Below are 24300 nucleotides of genomic sequence, written 5' to 3' on the forward strand. Positions count from 1 at the left end.
ATTTAAATATTCTTTGTGTGGTGCATACACTTTAGGGAGATACTCTCGTCTGAGTGTGTCACTGTTAGGCACGGCTCCACAATTCGGGATTTTTTTTAATTAAAAGACTTCTTAATATTTCATTGACCAGCCGTTGTATCGGTACGTTCGCTGCACAAAGGCTTCCACTAATTCAAATGTGTTGACATTACGTGTTTCTCCACTTTCTGGGCTCTTTTTAAACAATCCTGTGATAGTGACCGGCTAGTTCTGTAATTGTTTAGCCTGAACTTCAAGTTTGATTTTCTTGTTTTTGTGTATTGCTCTGTCAAGATGCTTGTCAATAATACCTTTTCTTAGATGATCCAAAGACACATTACAAGTTCAGCAAAACAGGAATCCCACCATCTGCATGCAACGCCCCCTTTTCTTAGCTCTGAACGTGATGTTCTGTTAATTAATTTAGATTTTTTATTTGTCAGCTGTCTGCATTTTTAATTTTAATCATACACTGCAAACTAATACATCAACAACATCTAAACAACCATTTTAAATTTCCCGCCTGACATGTTACTTCATTGTACAGTATGAGGAATTCACCAATCATGAAGCCTGTATTTGTTTGACCCGGTTGCCGTAGTAACCAAATGCACGGCATTGACACTGGACCATGTACAGCTACTGTAGTGCTGCACCTACTTGACAAAAGTATTAAATCAACAGGCGAGGTTAAGAGTAATGTAAAATACTGTACATAAAATAAAATTCATAGTTTTCACGGTAGACAGTCAAATACAAGATTTCTGTGAAATTTGTAATATTGTGAATTTTCTGGAGCCGTCCATATAAGGCTAGTACGACCTGTGCTCATTCTGCATCTAGTTATTAAATCCTCCTCACACAGCCCTAGAAACATGTGCCTGCGGTCCGAAATACTCTCTACCTGACTCTTCTTCTCCCTCTCCTGTGCAGCTCTTCTGCTGGTTCTATGATACCACCTGGTTTCAATAAGTGGTATTTTTAACACACGCTGAGGCACCTAGTAAAGTTAGTGGCCTTAAGTTTGCATATCAAATACCTCTCTCGCAGTATTTTGTGACGGAATTTGCATACATTTCCAACTATTAACATTATTCGTTATACTGTATTTAAATTACTTGAATGCGGTACTTTTTCCATGCGCTCTGTTTGTGAATACAGCAGGTGTACAAAGCACAAAGTAAAGGGGCTTACTACTGGCAAAACACGTTAACGCTGTTTAGTGAATGAGGCCCAATATTCTGTGTTTAGAAGCCTTTTGTTAAGAATATTCCATCTGCAGCATTGGAATTAAAAAAATAATAATTTGTTTCTGTGTTTATTTGCTTCACAGCAATTGTTTGTGGTCAATAAAGCAAATAAGAACAATTGTTGTTTTTATTGCAAGACTACATTTTGTACAGTAGTTCAAAGTAAAATTACAGTTAAAATGTAAGGTTGTAGTTAATGCATACCCCATAAGTTAGCATTAAAGTATGTACAGTTTTTATTGAAAGTACTCATGATGTTGCATTTTAGTCACCCAAAATGCATTTTATTAACAATGTCTAAATTAAAGAGTAAATGACTCAATAACCCAAAACCTGATCTGGAATGCTGGCTTGTTCAACCATAACCTGATACATTGTTTAAAATACCGTACACATAGCTGCAGTGGTGGACAGTGACACCCCCTCCTAAAAGAACAGTTCCACCAACACTACACTTGTGGAGCTATAGTTGAGTTCTGGCCCAGATAGAAGTGTCTCACAGCAAATCTTCACAAGAAACATTAAAAAGGACACATCCAAGAATTGTATACAGAACATACAACCTTACCTTTTTTCAAACAGGGAAATCTAAAAAGCTTCACAAGTCCAAAATCATCTCCGGTGACTAGCACAGCACTGTTGTAGTTTGCGTCCACTGAATTTATATCATTTATGTCAGTGTATTTTGGCCAAATCCCACTGACTTCAGGCCCAATCACACAGGTCCAGGTAGCCCAGTGGATACCCTTGATCTCATCTTTACTTGTCAAATGTTTACCAGCTGAAAATAGCAAAAACAGCAATTTAATACATTTCATCTGATTTGTGTTGTTTCATATTTTTTTTTCATATAGTTATGCATAATATTTACAGTATTAAATCGTTCTCCAAAGCATGTCTATGCCAAATTACCTCCTGAGATTTCTAAAAACATCAAAGTGATTGTTCCAGAAATCATATTATTACAAGCAAATGATTCTCCGGGGGTATACAAAAAGTCAAAATGTTCAAGTATACTTGTTCATTTTTTAAACATAAGGTTATGTATCAGTTTTGCTCCTCTGACATATGTAAATGGTTGCTTTTTTTAAGCTTATATACTCACTTAAGCTTAATAAACAAGTAGCTTCAAATTTCTTTCTGAGTAGTTTTTTTTTTTTTTAATGCTAAGGTGCTTTTACTCGAGTACAGGACCTGCTCTTCAGTTGTTGTTGCCTCCTGCCATTGATATACAGTATGTAACACAAACTAGATCAAGCAAAGTGTCTTTAGATGTAAGAGCCAGCTCCATCCGGTGCCACTTTGCATGAGGTTTCCTTTTGTTTTTTCTGGCACTGCACATCCTGGGGCTTGCTAATACAAAGACAAATGGTCTGATCTGATCTACATTACATATGTCTATAGCAGGAACTAGAACTAAAGAGCAGTTCCTGAAGGTCAAAGCACCTAGACACAGACTTATAAACAAATTAAAAAGCAATATTTGAATAATTGTACTCTGAAAGATTTCAGATATCATACAAAGTTTTACTGCAACTATAAAATGACTTATTTGAATCACAAAAGGCTGGAAAATGTTTCGTAAAAGGTTAGTGAGTACACATACAGTATCTTTTAGGCACTCATGACTCATCCAAAGACAGCTGTGAGTCACTCAAAGTAGCAAAGTATGCCAAACAGGACATCTATTCTATTGCCAATCACAGTTAAGAGTTATTGTAAAAGAGAATAAACATATGCTTTGCTCAGTGAAATCTCAGTTTTACTGTAAAAGTCTCTAGAAGAGACAGCAGAAGAGACCAACAAAGGGTACAAATATTTGTTCCTATTACAGGTAAATAAGTAGATGATGCCTGGATCTATTATCTAATTAGTGACTGATCAATAAAACAACTGATTTCATGATATACATGGCAGCCTACCAACAGTCTGGTGTTGAAGCACCTTTCGTTTTTAACTACTTGATCTTGGAAGTTGGAAAGGGAAGAATTTAAACAAAAATATATGAAAATTAAAAGTTTAAATATATTTTTGCATGAAACAATGGTTTTCCATTTACTAATTACTAGGAATAAGTGCTTCAATAGAAGGCAATTAGGGTGGCTAGTTTAAATATATTTTTGCATGAAACAACGGTTTTCCATTTACTAATTACTAGGAATAAGTGCTTCAATAGAAGGCAATTAGGGTGGCTACTATAAAACTGTGAGCACCAACAACCGATTGACGTTTTGGGCTGTATCCAGTTGTTAAGCCTTTAGTAATAGCAGAGCTTTGCCAGAATTGAAATTACATGTTTTATTTGTCAGTATGGCTTGTGCTAGAAAGGAAACCAAGCATAGACACAACTCCCAGTTACAGATAGAGTTTAAATGAAACATGTCGTCCCGTCCCGTGTCCCCCCCACTGGTAATAGTCTAGAGGACACTTGACAGCAGGGCTTTCAGTTTCAGAGGAAAAATGTGTCTGAAAAAGCAAATTCTTCAAGCATCATTAACTTGATTTTTACTTACATGCAGAGGACAGGACAAGACACCACCCTTGAAAGAACTGTGCAAACACTGATAATATGCTGTGGTATACAGCAGGTGTTTTGTTAAATCAGAATTATAAAAATAAAAATACATCTGAAAATGCCAAGACCTGCATTTACAAATTGTTCATGAAGCATTTACAAATTGTTCAGCGCTATAACACAATAACCTTGCCTGTGTATCATTCCAGTAGCTAATTGCTTTTTTCATACCGTTAGCTAATCACATCACAACAAACTCGGAAACGTGTTTGGGGTTCTTTGTAATTGTTGTCACTCACATGGCATCTTGTAGAACAGTCGCTCGCCGGCTCCATCATTGGTTTGTAAGTATTTACTGTCGACAGACCAGTCGAGGTGGGTGATAAAACTAGAAGACTTGTTGCACTCGCCCACTTTCTTGTAGCGCTGAGCCACTGCGTATACATCTACCAGGCCATCATTGGAACCCACAGCAAGGTTGGAGCCATCAGGAGAAAACTTCATTTCGTGGATAACTTCCTTTCTGTCTTTGATGTGAACTACTTCAGTCATATCCCTAAGACAGAGCAAAATGTAAGAAAATTAAAGATTGAACAACATGGATACACAATTTTTTACTTTGGTCCAAACGCCATCTTATTTTCATCTTTTCTGGCTGCTTTATATCTTGCAATATAGTGCATCTCAATCTTAAGCACTTCCTCGCTGCAGCTGATTGCATCACTTTCTCTATTGGAGATACAGGCCACGCCCTGGAAGGCAGAGGGTCAGCACACCGGCCCCGGACCAGGATCCTGTGAACAAGCCTTCTTATTGTAATCTCGTTTTAAATCTGGCAAGTGGAGTCTCAAATAGAAATGTAGAATTTGCTGCCACTCAGTAATTGGGGTGGGTTTTAAAGTATTCAGAGCGAATCAATGATAGATACAAGTCAGGAAGGAGGGACGTTGCCCAACTGCACTGGCAAAGATATATATTTTTTTGTAGTAGTAGGTTTTTGTTTTTTAAATGGTAAGGGGGCGAAGTCAACGTGAATTGAGAAGCGTGTGTTTTTCCGGTGTTTATTGGTTATGCACCAATTTCATTCTTTTTGTATCTGGGGTGTTTTATTGTTTTTTATCGGTTAAAACTGAAAATCATGTGTATGCTTGTTTGTAAACTGAAGATACAAGTCAAACCAAAATTGATATTGTAATTTTCTATTAGAATAGAATAATAATTGACTATGACTATATGTCGCTGTAAAATACTTAAACAAATAATTATTAGACAATGTATAGTAGCTGTTTTTTTTCCGCAGCACTGCAGAAGGTAGCATTTTATTAACATTGGCAGTGAAAAGGTTTAAATCAAGGAAACACCTCAATCATTGATTGAGGAAGAACATGTATAGCTTCTGATTGCAATGCTGCCTGTTGCTGAACCTGTGTCAAAGGTACGGTATGACCCGAGTAAAAGTCCTGCTCACACTCACAGTTTTGCTCACACTCTTCAAATGCACTTTTGCATTTGTATTACTGCTCTTTGCAGACTGTATTTTATTTGTATACAGAACTGCAACACAGAAGTGTATCTTTAAAAATGTTACCAGAAACCACAGAGGGTCTGCTCCCAGTCAGGATGCTCTGGACTAGAGCAGCATCTGATATCAACACCAAATAAATAGTGTGCTGTACTCTGTGGCTCATTTATTTTAAAGACATATACAGCAGATGGAGCGGGTTCATTTATCTCAAGCCTAATTAAAGAACTAAAATACATAGTTACTGCATTCAGGTTCTCTCTGATGAGAGTTTTCAGCAGCACATTCAATTTTGTTCACGTCTTCAGTTAGAAATTGAGGCTAGCCTTGTAAAATGTGGAGAATTATGCCCTGGAAGTCAGGAAATTACATTTTCAACTAAAAGGACAGGTAATAAATTAATTTTCTCAAACCCTGATTGAAGCTTGATGTCCTTTCACTTTCACTATTTAATTCTGGAAAATACATTACATGTAATTTGCTATAAATCTGTGGCACAGAGCTGTAATTTATACAGTGGTGTATATTGAGATAGATTTTGAATTAAACAAAAAAATAGATGTGCAAAAGATTATATACAGAGACAAATTAGGTGCACATATTTACTTATTATTCACCTTTCCCGCCTGGTATCCTACTTTTTCTCCAGTAACAAAAAAATGAATGTTCTAATTACATTGTACCACAGTATATGTTCCAGAAATCTCAAAACTATGTTTGGTTTCATACCAGCATAAACTACACATCAGCCTTCAATGTCAATGTTAATAATCTAACCTAAAATACTTTTACCAAAAGGAAACAGGCTACAAAATAGAAAGGCAATTCCACACTTCTCTGTTGCAACAGAGCGAAGCAATATATCCAACTATCATCCGGTCTAAATGGAAAAACATCCATCTTTGTCCTCCTACTATTAAATATGATACAAAGAAGGGTGCTCTTAAGTATGACTCCTAGAAGGTGTGTGTGAAATAATAATGCTCATCAATCAGCTCCAGAGTGGGAAAAAAGTACTAAAGCAAAGCTAAATTAGTTGCTTTGTTTGAAGATAATAATGTATCAAATTTATTTTAAAAAGAATATTAGAGCACTCACAATCATCTTTGCATATGGAAAGTAGCAGAATCTTTGAAATGCACTGCACATGTGCCTAATTAAAATGCCTTTCAGTTCATTGTAGTCTGAGGGGACTGCCTGGAATCAGAAAACTATCAGCTTGTTTTGTAACAGTAGAGGCTTTACTAATGATAGATTGGAAGTATCCAAATGTTCTGTTCTGCAGATCAAAATACTTTGTCAGTCATTTAAATATGAAATTCTTCTTTGACTAACCAACATAAAACAGTTATAAGAGGCAGTTTAGTGATATGCAGCTGGCATCCTCCAAATCATTTTGTAGCAGTATATTTTTTATGCTTCTATTTTTGTATTTGTATTGTATTTTGACAATTACCATTTAGTTTAGTTTAGAAAGACAATCCTTTATAACATGACAGTTACAACCTGGTTATTGTACCCTTTATTTTTTGTTCTCAAGACTGCTTAAAATACATCAATGGAAGCCCTCTGTTTCTTGCCAAACGCCTGTCTCATAAAATGCTGAAAGTAATATACAGCATTAGCTTAATGAAATCAGAAGCCTTAGATATTAAAGTAGCAATACCTTTTTTTTTTTTTTTTTTTTTTTTTTTTTTTTTTAATTTAGTCGTCGCCAATTATTTTTACCCCGGTTTTCACCCCAATTTAGCATGCCCAATTATTATCTGTATCCCCGGCTCACCGCTCGCAACCCCCCCGCCGACTCAGGAAACGGAGGCTGAAACACGCGTCCTCCGAAACGTGCTCCTTCCAAGCCGTCATTTTTCGCACTGCAGATCCACAGCAATGCTACCAGACCTATAGTGCCGGAGGACAACACAGATCTGGCGGCTCCGCTGCAGAGCCAAAGGCGCCCCATCGGCCACAGGGGTCGCTGATGCGCGGTGAGCCGTGGATTCCCCTGCCGACCTAAGCCCTCCCTACCCGGGCAGCGTCGACATAGCCTGGATTCGAACCAGCGATCTCCAGGCTATAGGGCAGATCCTGCGAGGAGCGCCTTTACTGGATGCGCCACTCGGAGCCCCAGCAATACCTTTTTTAATATGACGCTAAGTCATGAATACAACTGCTGCTTATTACAATATACAATGCACTTACTGTATCCTTGCAACCCAGAAATGCATAATTTAACAATACACAGATTTTCTGCCAGGGCACACATCAGAGCGCTTTACTCTGCATAGTAAGGTCTTTTGCCTGTCCTAAAGACCAGAGCTTTAAATGGAACTCCTACTGAAGTACATTATTATGGATTTAGAATCTATTCTAGTCTCCTAACAAGACCAAAGACTTATTTGTACGACTCTGTTTGACATTTTTTAGCCAGTAAAGCACTTTGAGATGGTGTCCACATTATATGGATCTATATTATATTGAACTGTAAAAAAAGACATACAGAGCTAAAATAGTATGGCACTAGTATACTAACTTTAAATCAGTTGTGAAACAACAACATTGAGGCTACTAGGGAATCTTCACAGAGGAAATACTGCAGAAAGATATCTGATATATTAATTGTAGTAGTCAGTGCAAGTCCTACCTGACCCTGAGAACAGTGAAGGAGCCGTCCTTCATTCCAAGAGCTAACTGAGAGCCATCACTGCTGAAAGCCACGCTCCGCACGGCCTCTTCCATGTTGCAGCGGGCAATCAGGGCATGGTCTGCCAGACTCCACAGCCTTCAGTCAGGGAAGAAAAATTATGAAATGAATAATTTGGGTAAAATGTATTTCCTTTCCGCATCAGTAACTAATGTAAAAAAAGAAATGTCTTCTGAAACTTAATTTTGCAGTATTTTATTAGGGACTTATAATAAATAACATAATTTGTTTCAAATTCAATTTTGTGAACTTAAGACAGCAGACACTGTATTGCTTTGTTTTAATTATAATACATTTCAACGAGCTTTGGTGGTCATTAAATCAGTAAAAAAAAATATTTTGAAAAAGATGATTATTTTAAACAGATACCATTTATCTATAATGGCTGTTGTGGCAGCAAGATGAGGTTTTGGTCATTGAGTAACTCTCCAACTGTGAGTGTATGTATGGGTTAGGGTTAGGGTTAAGACCTAAACAAAGCAATTTAAACACAATACATTTAACAGAGGAAATTCTATTTTGAATCAGCAAAAATGTCCTGTAAAAAGTTATGTATTTTAACAAGTGACAAGCATTTTGGGTGAGTAAAATGCAACATTACCTTGAAGTCACAAGTACTTCCAATAAATACAGTACACACTGTAATGCTAACTTATGGGGTATGCATGAATTACAACTTACACTTTAACTGTAATGTTACTTTGAATTACTGTGCAAAAACTTGGTCTTACAATTAAAACTTCCCTCTCTTTATTTTTCACCTGAAAAAAAATCCAACGTCTTTTTCGCAGCCATTTAGTCCTGCATGCTTGAAAACTGAAGGTTATAGTTTCAAATCCCATGCGTGCCAGACCTTTTTTATATTTATATAATAAACATTGTTTCAATAAATAATTTAATATTAATGATACAGACGTCAAAATAAATGTGTTCCCTAGTATATGTCCATGTTGACAAAACAAGTTTATTGTCAAAAAAAACATTGGGAAAAAAATTAGAAGGAGAAGGATATTTTTTACCTTATGACAGGTATTGACTTTCTACATTTCACCTAAGAGTGTTGGGTACTACAAATTAAAAGCGAAATGGTGCTTTTGGCTAATTTCCAGCTGTACAAATACATTCATTTTGTTTTGTTAATCAGAACCACAACCATACATGTACTTTACAAGTGTACCACTGCATTGCACTGACATGTGGAACAAGTTACAGTATGTATTAAAGTCATTCAAAGTACTCCATTCAAACTAAATGTTTTCTATATTCTTCGAGAGGAGGTCAGTCAAGAGTCTGAAAGCTTGTGCTTAACATTCAAAATGACTAAGGGTATTGAGAGTAACAAATTAAAACTTTTAATTAGAACAGTGGTTTTGTGTTTCTACCTAGCAACATGACCTGAATGCCGTAGATCCTGAAAAAATAAATCGGGTTGTTGACAGTTAAGTTTATGTGAGCCATAACCATGACTGTAGTAAACTGTGGCACTGCTAGAGTAGTTTAATATTAGACACACCGGCGCATATGTCTCACCGGTGTATTAGTTGCTCCCCCTTTTTAAGGGCCCTGCAAAAAGGCCTAGGAATACAGAGATACAACGGTTTTTACGGGAAAGTCGCAACAAAAAAATATATTATATATACAATCTATATAAAAATCACTACACAACATTTCCACCAAGTTGGGCACTGTTTAAGCGAGGCATTTCAGAAAGACGTGCTTGCCTTTTCTCTGTCCCATGAGAGTCTGACTCGCTGTAAAGCAGCACAACGCCTTTTTGACCCAGGTGGCTTTCCATAGAGATCACTATGCATGTGTGCACATAATCTGGTCTGTTTACTTTTTGCTGTATAAAACTTTTAAATAGAGGCTCGAGATGCTGTGTTGATCCTGTGTTTTTTTTGTTTTATATATTAATCTCACATATCATTTTTTCATTTGTCATTTTTTAAATTGTTGCGCAACTTCTGGTGAGGCGGTAAATAAGTGCTAGATATTTTTGTCATTTGTAGTGAATATGAACATTTTTGTATCCGAATACATGTCAAAAAATATTAGTTTGAATATTTGTCCCAGCACTGCTTATACTTGAAGAAAATGTAAAACTGTGACAGGAAGAATCTTGCAGGATGTGTGCCTTTGTGAAAGCAGCTGGGACGCATAACAGGAGATGCGTTGCTAGGCAACCAATTGAGCAGGACGGCTCGCCCAGTGCTGAGCTGATCGGGGGGTCCTGATTGGCTAGAGGGCGTGCCCGGGGAGACTGTGTAATTTCGCTGCTATGGCTACATGCCATGGCTGAGTAAAAGAGTGGTTTGTTTACATCGTGGTGAGGGTCCACTTCAGAGGAAAACGACAACAAGGGATTTAGGGAAGCTCCCTAATAAAAGCTGATAATTGTGTGAATATAGTAATTGAGAGAGAGAGAGAGCGAGAGAGAGAGAGAGAGAGAGAGAGCGAGAGAGAGAGAGAGAGAGAGAGAGAGAGAGAGAGAGAGAGAGAGAGAGAGAGACGATTACCAATGCATTAAGCTGATATGATTAGGTGATTTAGGATGGAATTTAACTTTTCAAATGATTATAAGTTGGGGGTGTTATCACCTTTTCTAAGGTGGTAATGTATTATTTTGTACATTTTTTTTTATTATTATTATTTGTATATTTAGCAGAAACCTTTATCCAGGTGACTTAAAGGGACATCCAGCATGAGGGGAATAATTGCACTTATGATGGTTTGGAGTAAATATCATTGAGAATCCACACCAGAAGAATTTTTTTACAGTACTGTATACTGTAGGCAGGTCAGAATAAAACCAGGGTCCTAAATGTGAAAAGCAAGTGATCCTCTGACGTCTAAACATACCTGCTATATCCTAGGATACAGAATAAGGCTGCTTATTACAATGTCGGAGTCAAAATAAAACAGCATTTTAATCAAAATATTCTGTATTTCCTAGAAAATAGTACTGGGAAAATATTGAATAATAGACAAAAAACAGGTATAAATCAGTAAAAACCGACATTCAGTTAAAAAAAATAATAATAAAATTCAGAATAAACCGGAATGCGGAAAACTATGTATAGTGTAGACACTCCAGGTCAGAATAAAACCAGGGTCCTAAATGTGAAAAGCACATTGTGTATAAACATTGAGTTTGCATGTCAACCAATGTATGTAGCTGCAAATAGTGGTGATAGAGAAATGCAAGTTTTTTTTTTTTATATATCATACCACTTAACTTTGAAACAAAGTAATTCACTGACCGTACAGATCTGTCATCACTGCCTGTTACTGCCAGCGGTTTCTTGGGATGAAGGTCCAAGGCCCAGAGCTCTCCTTCACAGTGGCCCTGCATTATCAACAGTGGTTTATCTCTCTCTCTCACCATCACCTCGAATATCTCGCTATCCTGTGTTCCTGCTAGTATGCGGTCTGCTTTCCAGCATACACTCCTTATTGACAACCCTGATAAAGAAGCAAACAAAGAAAATGAACATTGTGGGATGAAAGCAGCACACGTCAGATTAATTATTCTACAAAATGTATTAACTCAATATCTCACCAGTATAGAGCTTTTGGCTACTTTTTGGTTTATGTGAAAACTTGCTGCCAAATTGTAAGCCATACTGTATATAATACAAATTTACTTCATTACAGTTCATATATGCCCAACAGTCTTTTTAACAGTTTGTGGTTTTCATCAAATACAGTTTTACTCACTGTCCCAAAGTTCTTTGTGTCAGTGTTTATGTACAGGATAGCTGATAGAAACTCAATGAAATGAAATACCCAGGGCATGATTCTTTGCAGCACTTACAAAACAGCTTGGACTCTACCAGACAAGGACAAAGAAACTACTTTTCAAAAATAACAAGGCAAGAACATTTTGAGTACCCCACAGAATTGGTAATTTAATATTACAAGATTTTTGGGGTGACCAGTCAGGCTAGCCCCTGTAGTTTGGGCACTAGTTACGGCTTGGTCCACGAAAGGAATCCTCAAGCCAACAGCTATTAGAGGTGTAAGAGTCTTGGCCTGAGCTGTGGACATGTCCCTGTCTGGTTTAATAAAATAACCCGGTGCCTGCTCTCCGCGGTGGTTTTTGTGTATAGAAAACCTCAGCCTCATTGTTTTGTTTTTCTGTGCAAGTGGGGAAATACTCACCTCTGTATGTGACAATAATAATAAATACACAAGTAGATAAGTTAAGCTTTATATGGTATGTACAACAGATAACCTTCAACAGTAAGATAAACCCTTTTGATTTGCCAGTTCTGCAATTTTGACGTTGCAACTTTAAGAATGCTAACATTTTGTCAGTGTACTAAAATGCCTATAATGTTGACATGTCAGTGCTTCTTTTTTTGTTTCTTTTTTTAAGATAAATGTTGTGCAAACTGTGATTCATTTTCTGCGTAACAAAAAAAAACGGCAGTAAGTATGAACCTGGCACTGTGATTCTCTCTCCTTGCATTGCTGTTTCCTGTAGGCAGGATTGCTTTGAAGGGGCAGGGCCTTCTCCAGAGGCTGGGGATTGCTGCCTAAAATAGCTCCATTGATTTGAGCTACATGTCTTGGCTTTTCTTTATAGACCTGGTATGTGGCGTAGTTTTAAAGATTGTTACAATGCTATTCTGAATTCAACACCAGTCACTGTCATTTATGCATTATGAAAAGAGACAGCAACGAGTATGAACCCGGAAATGTACATTCTATTAGTAGTGATGGATATCTTGAACAGCAATATTTGATCATATGTAATATAAAAAATGATATATGGGCTGCAATGCATTTAGAGAAAATATTTCATCGCTGGGTCACATAACCCCTCGAATAAATATTTTCTCATAATGCATTGCTTTTGTATTACTTGTCAAACTTTTTGACTTTTTGTTTACCAGCTTGCCAATCATCAAAAGCAAGCATGTTAAAAAAAAAAAAAAACACACAACCTGAATGAAATAGATGACTTCCTATTTAGCAGATGCTGCCAGGTGCTCCTGGTAGCTTTATCTCAATTAATCACTGGCTTCAAGAAAAGCCGCCATCCTGCCAGAAAGCTTATTATGCTATAAACAATGCAGTCTTGATTGTGTCAACAATTAAATCAAGAGCTCATTTATAACCTTCTGGGAAAGCACAACACTCTGCAGCTTTCCGGTTTTACTCCCAAAGACACATCTCAGTTGTAATCACCAGCATAGGGATAAACCCAGTGAGCAAGCACTGTTGTATTTGACTGTTGGGTTCTGTCACAGTATTGAGGGAGAAGGTCAGACAATGGTTTATACTTAGGTGTATACTTTATGTCGCAGAGAATTTACATATTTTTCGTGGGTAGGTTATGGCATCAAATTAGGATTTCGCTGACCTGTTTAAACATTAAATAAACCTCAGTAGATACTATTTCAGAGCCTTATAAAAGCCTAAAAATAGTGGTACTTGCTTCCTTACTAAAACAGAGTGCTGTTCTTTGTTAAAGGCAAGCATGCAACATCCCCCAACAGTTGCTGCTGACATTCTCTGTCTGTGAGAAGACTTGCCCATACACATTGAGACTGCACGTTCTGCATCCACTGAATTGGTTGGAAGTAAAGCTTTGCCAAGTTATACAGATGCGGAAATCGATTAGAAACAGTCCCAAAACTCGGTTACCCAAGGGCATCTGGCATTCTTGGCCAGATATGCAGCAAGTTCATTGTCATGTTGTTTGTCCCATCCAGGAATTTATTTTATTAGTAAAAACAACTGGAATACTTTTTGTCTGCCCTGGCTTTCAAGTTTGTTTTCTGAAAGCTGTTATTTGTTTTACGTTCTGTTTAGCAGCCTCTGTGGTATTATTTTGTTTAATGTGTGACTATGAAGCTAAATAGTGATCAATGGTATTTTTTCCAAAGTCACATTACAAGATGTGCAAAACAATTTACCTCCATCTGCATGTCGTTTCTTTGGGAAATTTCTTGACACAATCCTCAGCCGAAACATACTTTGCTTTGTCGTCCATTTTTGGTATTTTACCTCCAATACTGAAAACTATTAGATTTTAGCAACCTAAATCAAAATAACAATGCAACACTGACTTTGTTCCACCCAAAGTTTCCGTTAACCAATAAATACCGGTCAGAGACTGTTTCAAAAGCTCGTTCACCGGCAGAGACAGAAGCCTCAAGTCTGTTTGACTAGCAGCAAAATGTGTGAGAGGCAGCTAAAAAATTATCGTTCTGAGTGGCTCACTTACTTAATGCGCCCATAAACAGTTGCCGTCTTGGTCGATGGCACTGACAAAATATTTTTCCAGTTTTGCATAAAATCTGCACGTAAAAATTGATTTACTAAAGGCTTGTTAATATGCAAGTTTCTTCCCTGACCATGTTTTAGCTACACTGTGCTACACTGAAGCAGCAAGCTACCATGAAAAAGCACTGCGATAAAGCAAGTCAATCATCAGGCAGCAAACTGATTACTCAGCTGAAAGTTGTTTATCACATGGCACAAAATGACATTCCAAGTCCATACATGCCAACAGCCCCTATATGGTCGGGACAGTCCCGATTTCCTAGCAAATGTCCCGCATCCTGATGCATAGAAATAAAGTCCCAATACTTACCCATAGAAAAAAAAAAAAAGATTCTGCACAGTAGAGTTAGTGAAAACCACACACTGTGCTCTTCGTGTGGCTGACACATCTGCTGATCACTAACTTATACAAAGGTAAGAATGCTTCATTATGTCTGTTTTTACTGTCATGATGGTCGTGTCGTGTTGAGTTGGGGTGGGGCGGATACATCTATTATATGATAATACGTGATGATAATGAGTGTTTTCTGCGTATGACTCCTCCCATGTGGATGATGCATATGACTTTTTGTGTTCTTATTCTATGTCCTTCCTAACTTTATAATCCTTTTTACAAATTGATTTTGTGTCCAGTCTTTCTCAGTTAATGACTACTTAGAATACTAATTTGATGCAGATCTAATGAGGAGAGAAGCCAGATAGTTGTATAAGATAATAAATCATACAATAAAATCCATCCAACCATCTGACCACCTACAGAGAGATCACTTTATGCATGAAATACCAGATACATCTGCACTTTAACCACAACATTATGAATCCTCTCAATCTTTAATTAATACATGTATTTAATAAAATATTTGCAGAGAATAAATCTAAATGTAATTTAACATCTGTGATCATAATATTGGGTCAGGTCAGAAACTCTGCTTGATACCTGGAAAGCAAAAGGAACTAAACGAGAAACAAAATATAAATGTCCAGCAACAGCTGTAGCAGTTTTAAAACCAACATGTATTCATGCTTGCACATTTGCAATGTTCTTTACACGTTTAAAAAAGAGTATGAAGTCTACAGCATAAGTATATTCTCTTTGTGTCATTAAATAATATAGTAATCGCTGTTCAATTTTATGATTCTTTCCTAAATAATATTCTGGATTGAGCAGTACATAGGGCTCTTGTTCAGTTAAATTAAAGGAACATTTGTCTCAATGACTTAATATTTGTGTGAATGTGTGTGAATGTTGTTGTGGTGCCGGCTTTCTGCTCACTCAGGAGTACCAATTAAAAAATGAACTAACTATTGACTGACTGACTGTATATAATGCACATAAGCTGATTTGTCTGACATCTTTTGCATGATGAAAAAGCTTCTTGCATCCACTTTCTTATATTCTACCCTAGCAAAAAAAATAACAATAGTGTGACATTGTACATGAAAGGTGCATGTTATAGTCTGAAAATGAAGATACTGTATATACTTTTTATTATCTACCTTTATATCCTTGCTCAGTCTCCCTGAGATCAATTTTGGTGATTGGCTTGAAGTCTGTATCCCATAGTCGTATACAACCATCTCTTCCACCAGTGGCAAAACCTTCTTCACAGGCATACATGCTGAATATCCCAGCCTAGAACACACAATGGTGCCACATCAAAGGGGTTCAATCAAAAAGTACAGCACCATTTAACGACATGCATTCATTTCATGTTTTTTTTAGCAACATTGGAGTAATACTTAAATAAAAACTTATTGAATGTTAACACATGAGTTTCACTTTGTTTGCTATAACAGGGTTATTTGTATGTGTCATCTTGAATAGAGTCATAGAAGAAGGAAATAACATAGACAGCAAAGTTTAACTAGCTTTGAATCATATAACTATTATAGAAAAAGAAGATGGCTATTTTAAACCTGTCTATAGGGATAAAGCATGTTGCTGCATAAGAAGCACACCCAACTACCTGCACATACAGTATCTATGTTAACATACACATGTAGATTATACACATATCTGGCAGTCACTATACAGTAGCTGCAAACCATAAGAAAAAGGAATATTGTAAATTAAATTGTGAAACTGATTCAGCCGACAGTTCCTAAAGCCTGATGACAAAACAAGTGCATATTAGGCATTTCTGAAAATAAATCTTGAAATGCGTCAGTCTGAAAGAGATTGATCTGTGCGACAGTTTGGAAATTTATTGCAACAAAGTCCTAAACTAATGTCCTGAATCAGTGTTTAATGGTGCTGTCTGGAAGCAATCTGCTCTCAGATTTCTGATGTCCCAAAAGACCTCTAATGAGACGAGCACAGGAAATCTTGCGTGAAGCAAGGCTGTGCTCTTACATCCTTTATGAACAACTTACTCATTAAAAAGCTAATGAGGCTCTGCAAATCTGAGGAGGAAAATAGGTCACTAATACTTAAAACGCTTCTTTTCATTTCTAGCAAAGGGGTGGTGTTTTGACTTAATGACTGAACTGGACGCTGGTTAAAAAGCCCACCCCACCCCACCCCCACCCTCCCCTGTTTGTATAATGTCTTTGTGCTTAATGATACAGTAATGTGTTCCTTTGTTCTTATGTTCAATAATTTGCTACCTGTGAGAATAACAGTGGGATAATACTCAGATGCAATGACCAATTAGTGCAGGCTAAATAAAAAGCACACACATGCACATATCATTGAAGCTCATTCTGAATGCCGTGAACCATCACTAAACAGGCTACAAGAAATACTAAATGTTACAAAACACTGCATTAGGCATTCAAAAGAACAGGATTGTCTTTCACTTACTCCATGCGCTCCTTGAATTGTGCGAACCAAGTTGAGGCCTTTCCAGACATAGATGTCCCCGTTTAGTGCACCAGAATATGTGATGTCGTCTTTAGCACTGGCCAAACACAGGATGGTCTGGAGGTCCCCTGTTTTGCCAAAGATACCTCTTTTTGGTGTCAAAGCATTTCCACATAATGCCCAGAACTAAATGAAATGACAAACAAATTCAAGTTAAACGCAATACATTATTCCTGTTGCACAGATCATTTATTTGCTTTAGTCATTTAACATTTTAAACTTGATGTTCAGTTTTTATCAGCTAAGCAACAGGGTAATACAGTAGAATCCCTCTGTAACAACCACAAAGGGCACTGAGTAACTAGTTCTTAATAGAAAGCTGGTACTAATACTAATAGAGGCAGTTTGTAAGCGACTGACAGAGAGTTGTCTATGGTAAGTTAGTCTTTTTAATCAATGGAGTTTACTGTACTAAATTAATGGAGTTTACTGTACAAAGTCTTTATTTCATTCAATATTGTTAAGAAAACTATTTGTAATGAAGTTAAATTATGCAAGTACTTTTCATGTTAAAAAAATGAAGCAACTGAGGTTCAAAAGAGCAATGAATTGAAAAACAAGAGCTTCTAGCGTGCATTTAGAAGATAAAAGGCTGACCTCCCAGGGGCATGTGACAGTCCAGCATGTGTTATTTTGAATGGATTGAGTTTGACAGTTTCCAACTGCACCTCTGATATAGCCATCTGAAGAAATTTGACTCATTCTATTTTGAAGACACTAAATTTGGCATGTTTTTGTTTAACAACTGGTTATTTGTGATTTAAAACAATAGTATACCATGCTTATCCTGGGAAAGCAATAGTTTTGAACACTCAAAGCTCTGTCACGCTCAGGAAACTGGATAAGTAAAGGGGCAAAATGCAAATATAAATATATGTTGATTTGTAAAATAATATAAACACATTAATATAATACACATTTTACCATACTTGACAATACCTCTGACAATATTGTTTTAATGCCGGATTATATGGGCCCGTGGAGCCCATGATCCACTAATATTCTGGAATGTGGGCATTATTTATTTTTATTTATTATGTTTGTGTATTTTATTTTTGTTTTAAATTATGGTAGTGTGTTAGTCTGCCTACAAAGACAAAAAATTTACTTGCGAACCACTATGCATGAGCCAAGAACGACTGAATCACTTGGCAGTTCTGCAAGTTCAAAATAAATTTACTGCAAATAGACAAAATCTCTGTGCCAAAAATGTTTTTGCTCTTTACTAAGCGCTAATCAGTAATTACTTCTATCTTTGTATAAACATGAATGTATAATTAAGTTGACCAGTAGAAATGCCAATTTTGTAGTCATTTTCATTTTCTCCTGGTTTGCTGGCTTAATTATTTGGATGTAGAGGTTCAGCTATATACACCATGTCCAGCTGTGTATATGCAGTCAATCATTATAATGTAATTTATGCATATTTTTGTTATTTATTGATTTTATTCTTATGTTTCATTTATGGTAATTGAGATACATTACTGTGTACCTTATTATTGGATTTTGAGTTATTCTGTCTATGCTGCTACTTTAAAAATAACTCGATCTCAGTTATTGTTTAAACTCGATCAGACTGTGAGTGACTTGAATCTCCCTGCGCTTTCAGAAATTAAAGCCAGTTTAATTTAAGCGCACCATGTTTGCGTTCACAGGCAGCGGCCAGAGCAGCAACACAGGGAACTTTCAGTTTACCTGGAAACCCTTCGGAGCCTTGCATATGTTTTTGTTTTAATATTCTAAATTGTATGAAAATAGAATCCAATTCCAAATACTCTGTATCTTCTTGTTATTATTGTTAGTCTTGTAGTATAAATAGAATAAATGACGAATCCCCACTGAATACGGAAAATACACAACAAAGTGCAGAAGGATCAAATAATGGATCCATCTGCACTTTGTTGTATATTTTCTATATTCAATGGGGCTTCGTCGTTTTTCATCTATAGATACCATTTTATAGTACAAACAATTTATTTATTTATATTTATATAGCGCCTTTGACCAAGGAGCTTTACAATTATTAGACTAAGCGGTACAATCAATAGAAATGGCGGAAGGAAAAAGGTATGTTTATTGGGCAAGGGTGAGGAAATAAAGAGTGGTGCTACTGTGAGAACAGAGGCTAGGGCAGGGTTGGGCAAACAAGCAGGGTCCTGACCTGGGGTTAGGGGCTAGGGCACGCAGTGGGATAGGCTAGGGTGAAAATATGTGTTTTAAGGGTGGAGCGAAAACTGCGTAGTGTAGGTGACTGTTTTATATGGAGTGGGAGTTTATTCCAATGAAGGGAAGCCAGGAGGGAGAAGGAACGGAAACGGGATTGGGCACAGGGCGAGGGTGGGACTGAAAGGGACAACAGAGTTTGAGAGCGTAAGGGACGGGAGGGAACATAGTAAGTGATAAGTGCAGCCAGATAGGGTGGCGCGAGACCATGGAGGGATTTATAGACTAGAGTAAGGAATTTGAATAAGCAGCGATAGTAAACAGGGAGCCAGTGTAGCTGAAGGAGAAGAGGGGAGGTATGAGAGGAGCGGGGGAGGTTGAAAATGATGCGGGCAGAGGCGTTTTGAATTTGCTGTAGTGGTGTGAAGGCATAGGAGGTAAGGCCAATGAGGAGGGAGTTGCAGTAATCGAGGCGGGTGAAGATGAGAGCATGAACCAGGAGTTTAGTGGCAGAGAAAGAGATGGAGGGGCGTATTTTGCGGATGTTAAATAGGTGGAATCAACAGGTGCGTGTAGTGGCCGAGATATGATCAGCAAGGGAAAGGGTAGCGTCAAAGATGACGCCGAGGTTACGAACAGAGTTAACCGTAATGAGGGACAGGGGAGGAAATTAAATGGTGGGGGTGGGAGGGGGAGAAGAAGAGGAGGGAAAGAAAAGGATTTCAGTTTTTGATGGGTTAGTGAGGAGGTAATGGCGTTCCATCCAAGATTGGATAGCAGTCAGGCAAGCAGTTATACGGGTGGAAAGGTCAGGGGTGAAAGAAGGAAAGGAAAAGAAAATCTGGGTGTCATCAGCAAAGAAATGGTGTGGGAAGTTAAATGAAGAGATTAGAGCTTCAAGAGGTGAGGTGTACAGAGAGAATAACAAGGGTCCGAGGACAGAGCCCTGGGGAACACCAACAGTCAGAGGGGAGGAGGCAGAGGTGAGGCTGTTGAAAGCAACAGCAGAGGTGTGGGAGGATAGGTATAAGTGCAGCCAGCTAAGGGGTGTTCCAGAAATGCCGAGGTTGGAAAGCGGGGAGAGGAGTATGGAATGATCGACTGTGTCAAAGGCGTAGGAAAGATCAAGGAGAATGAGAATTGAAGAAAGGCCAGCATGGGAGGAGTTGGCCAGATGATTCTGGACAGTGAGGAGGGCTGTCTCTGTGGAATGGGAAGGACGGAAACCAGATTGGAATCGGGGGTAGAGGGAGTTGGCGGATATGTCTTGTGATAGGCGTACGTAAACTATGCATCATAGACAAGCAATATATATTGTAGAAACAAGAATGAGATATTGTTAGTACACAATGACGCTCATTTTACATAAGGTAGACGATTTATCCAGTAGATATTGGGATTTACTGAAAATGTTACATCTTTATGTTTTAAAAAAAAAAGGATTTCAAAGAGATTATTTCATTTTTTTTTCTCCTAACTATGGGGCCTTAACCCTCAGACCACCAAGTATAGGAGAATCTGCCCCCTGACTTGTACAAACCCGGACCCTATGTTTATATGTATCTTCACTTCAGACAGCTGAATCACACTGCAGGACACATTTGAGGAACATGCATTTTTCACTTGCTCGGGGTGTGGATTTCATTTATTAACATTTATTGCTTTTCTTCACAGCTTGTTAAATGATATTTTATTTATACACAGCAAATTGGCCAGTGTTGGAATCCCAGTGCTAACCGTTAAGGTTGATTTTAGGTGTTACATTTTCACATTTGACGCCACGCGGTGTTGTTTCATATCTAAACCAAGGTATATTTCACAGTGTAAAATAAAAGTACACTAATCCAGAGCAATAATATCAACAACCGGGATTTTAGTTTGCAGTTTCTGTAAAGGTGCCGTTTCTGTCCATGCTGGCGAAGTTCAAGGTAGGCTACTATATTGGAACGCTGGTGTCCACAAATATGTTAATGAGCAGCAGAGGATGCTGGGAGTGGGAAATAGGGTAAGGGAAATACTGTTGTTATTGTTGTTATAAATGTTGTGATTATTGTAAGTGCCCCTATTAGTTATTTTGCCATACCCTGTAACTGTTGAAACCTTCCTGTGTTGTTTTATGTAATATGTGAATGTCATCTTGAGGGGCAGGGTAGTGCCCTGGGGTGGGGAAAGGGCTGTGCGTGTGTGTGTTTGTCTTTCTTTCTACAATATTTTATATTATTTTTGTGGCAATGAACAATATTATGAAGTTATTAGTTTAACACTAGTTAAGTGTACACAGTTTATATACAGTGAGTACAGTTGTCACTACAGCAGTGTTAATGTCACTCTCCTAGTGTTATTTCTGAACACAAAGGTAGTTAATTTTAAATAAATCGGTGCTAGTTATACACTGAAAGATACGTAAATTTAAACTCCCATAGTGTTAATTGTTTTACACTATGAAAGTGTTATTTTTTTAACTTGTTGAAAAGTGTAACTTTTAAACTGTGGAGTGTGGAGCCATATGTACACTGGAAAAGTGTTAGAGTTGATTTAACACTGGCCAATTTGCTGTGTAGGCTTGTCACATGACATTTGCAATTTACAGCAAGAGTCTTGACAAATGTTCTCTCTTTGTTTTAGAAGCACCAGGTTTGTCACCTGCTATAATACAGGATATTCAACTTATTCCTGTGCATGACTGGGATTTTAACCAGGAATTCCAATGAGACAAGCACAAGGCCAACATGTATATTTTGTGTGAGAAATGAAACATCTGAACTACCATTGCATAATTTAAAATGACTAAAATATACAAAAAGTGTTTGATTTACTATAATAAACAATAGATCTATTGCATATAGTATGTTTCAAGTACGTTTCAAGACTTTTATGTAAAAAAAGTTCACATTTATACCTATTATTAAAGAATATTTTTTTTATTTACTTCTAGAACAGCTATCACTGTATTAAACTTTATTTTATTTAGAACAAAACAAGATTGGAAAGAAAAAGTTATTTGTATTCATTTACAAATAGCCTAGTGGTGTACACCACAGAGGACAAAAGCTTAGAAAACGTGGTCCAGTCTTCTCAGGCCAGTTTACATACTAAATATATATTAAAACAACTTTCAAAAAGAAACTAGTTACAATATGTATTTAAGCATGACATGGTGGGTTATAATTAGGTCTTCTGATTTTAGGTTTTAACTGATAAAAACCGATAAACCAATGAAATCGGCATATAGCCAATAAACACTGGAAAAAAAACTGGAAATGGTCACTCAGTTCACATTGACTTCACCCCTTTTCCATTTAAAACAAAACATCTACTACAAAAAACAAAAACAAACAACTGCCCTGTTCACACTAGCATTTTTATACAGGTATCGTTGTGGAACTGTACCGAAACGTCTGTCCAGACTGGAGTTCTTATCGGTGTTGTACCGATACAAAAAAGAGCAGGTTTCGTATCGTTACTGTTTCGATACAACTCGGAACAGCTTAAGTGTGGACAGGTAAACCAGCACGGTATCGACACAGTTAAGTGTGGACAGGTAAACCAGCACGGTATCGACACAGTTAAGTGTGGACAGGTAAACCAGCACGGTATCGACACAGTTAAGTGTGGACAGGTAAACCAGCACGGTATCGACACAGTTAAGTCAATATTCTGAAGCACTCGCACGTCTTGCTTTACAGTTTAAATACTTTAAACAGCTTTACATTTTACGGTGAGCTGCAGTACCTTTATCATGGCTACACCAAAAATGCCAAAATAAGTGATGCAATAATCTCCACAAAATGAGTATACTGTAGTGCTGCTCTAAAATAAAATCCATTGAGGGAATATCAAAAAGCAAAAAAAAAACAAAAAAACATTTATTCCCAAAGCCGTGATGCAAGCCTGCTGTCTTTGCAACCTCATGCTTTTAAAGATGGCTAATTGTTTTATCCTTTTTATTCGTCTCATCCTTTCACGTTCTTCCCATCTTTTAATTATTGAACACCAAAACAAAATACTGTACATGGACAGGACAGCAAAACATGCTGTATTACATAACAGCTGATCCATTTCTAACAGATGTGACAGCGGTCGTCATGGAAACGAGTTCAGAACCCGAACACTGTCGATTTAAACATACATGAATGTGGACAGGTATATCGCAACTGTATCGGTACTGTACCGGTACTGAAAAGTGAGTTAGTACAGAAAGTTGTTTCGTACCGGTATATTCTATACTGAAACAAACTGTACTAGTAGTTGGGCACTGACTGGTATCTATCATTGATTCGATTTGAATATTTTAAACCCACCCCAACTACTGAGCAAATTCCTGCATTTCTACTGGAGATTCCGCTTGCGAGATTTAAAACAACAATTAGGAACGGAGACTTGTTCGCAGGATTTAAAGTTATATTACTGTTAGATAGGGAGGATTTAAAACAAAATTGCAAATTGTGGCGAAATGTACAAAAATACCTAGACACACAAAAACCCCAGAAGAATGTGCCCGTGACCATAAGGATTTCGTTGAGGAAGACAGCAAAGGAAAGAAGGTACAACTTAAGTGTGCAAGTACTGTCATGATACTATGCATATTGTGACAGAAACGAACATCCAAGCATTTTGGAAAGCACCCAAAAACAATAATTTCATACAGTGTATAAAACATGAAAGCCATGAAAAAAAAAATTTGGGGGGGTATGTCGAAAATAGCTAAAAATAAGCACCGGAATATGAAGAATATGTGAGATATTCAATAACTGATGAGTAATAAACAATTAATCAGTATAGATCTGTATGTATATGTGTGTGTATATATATATATATATATATATATATATATATATATATATATATATATATATATATATATATATATTGTACTGTGCATAGTACAATGCAAACCAGTATATTTCCTTGTATGTGTGTGGGACTATAATCTCTATTCTAAATGTCATGCACATTCACTGATATCTTTTTATT

At 37.2% G+C, this 24300-nt stretch overlaps 1 protein-coding gene across 5 annotated transcripts in view; it reads right to left on the bottom strand.

Annotated features, from left to right (window-relative positions):
* LOC117411466 (echinoderm microtubule-associated protein-like 6) overlaps nt 1-24300 on the bottom strand; it is a 115743-nt gene that overhangs the window by 43636 nt on the left and 47807 nt on the right. For all 5 annotated transcript variants that reach the window (XM_034019045.3, XM_034019044.3, XM_059025507.1 and 2 more), the window contains 6 exons: nt 17104-17289; nt 15798-15933; nt 11267-11468; nt 7947-8084; nt 4083-4339; nt 1837-2049 (listed from right to left, as the gene is read on the bottom strand). In XM_034019045.3, coding sequence (XP_033874936.2) covers nt 1837-2049; nt 4083-4339; nt 7947-8084; nt 11267-11468; nt 15798-15933; nt 17104-17289 — 1132 coding nt within the window. The remainder of the gene's footprint in view (nt 1-1836; nt 2050-4082; nt 4340-7946; nt 8085-11266; nt 11469-15797; nt 15934-17103; nt 17290-24300) is intronic.

Source organism: Acipenser ruthenus, chromosome 6 (assembly GCF_902713425.1).
Source record: "Acipenser ruthenus chromosome 6, fAciRut3.2 maternal haplotype, whole genome shotgun sequence".
In the NCBI taxonomy this organism is placed as follows: domain Eukaryota; kingdom Metazoa; phylum Chordata; class Actinopteri; order Acipenseriformes; family Acipenseridae; genus Acipenser; species Acipenser ruthenus.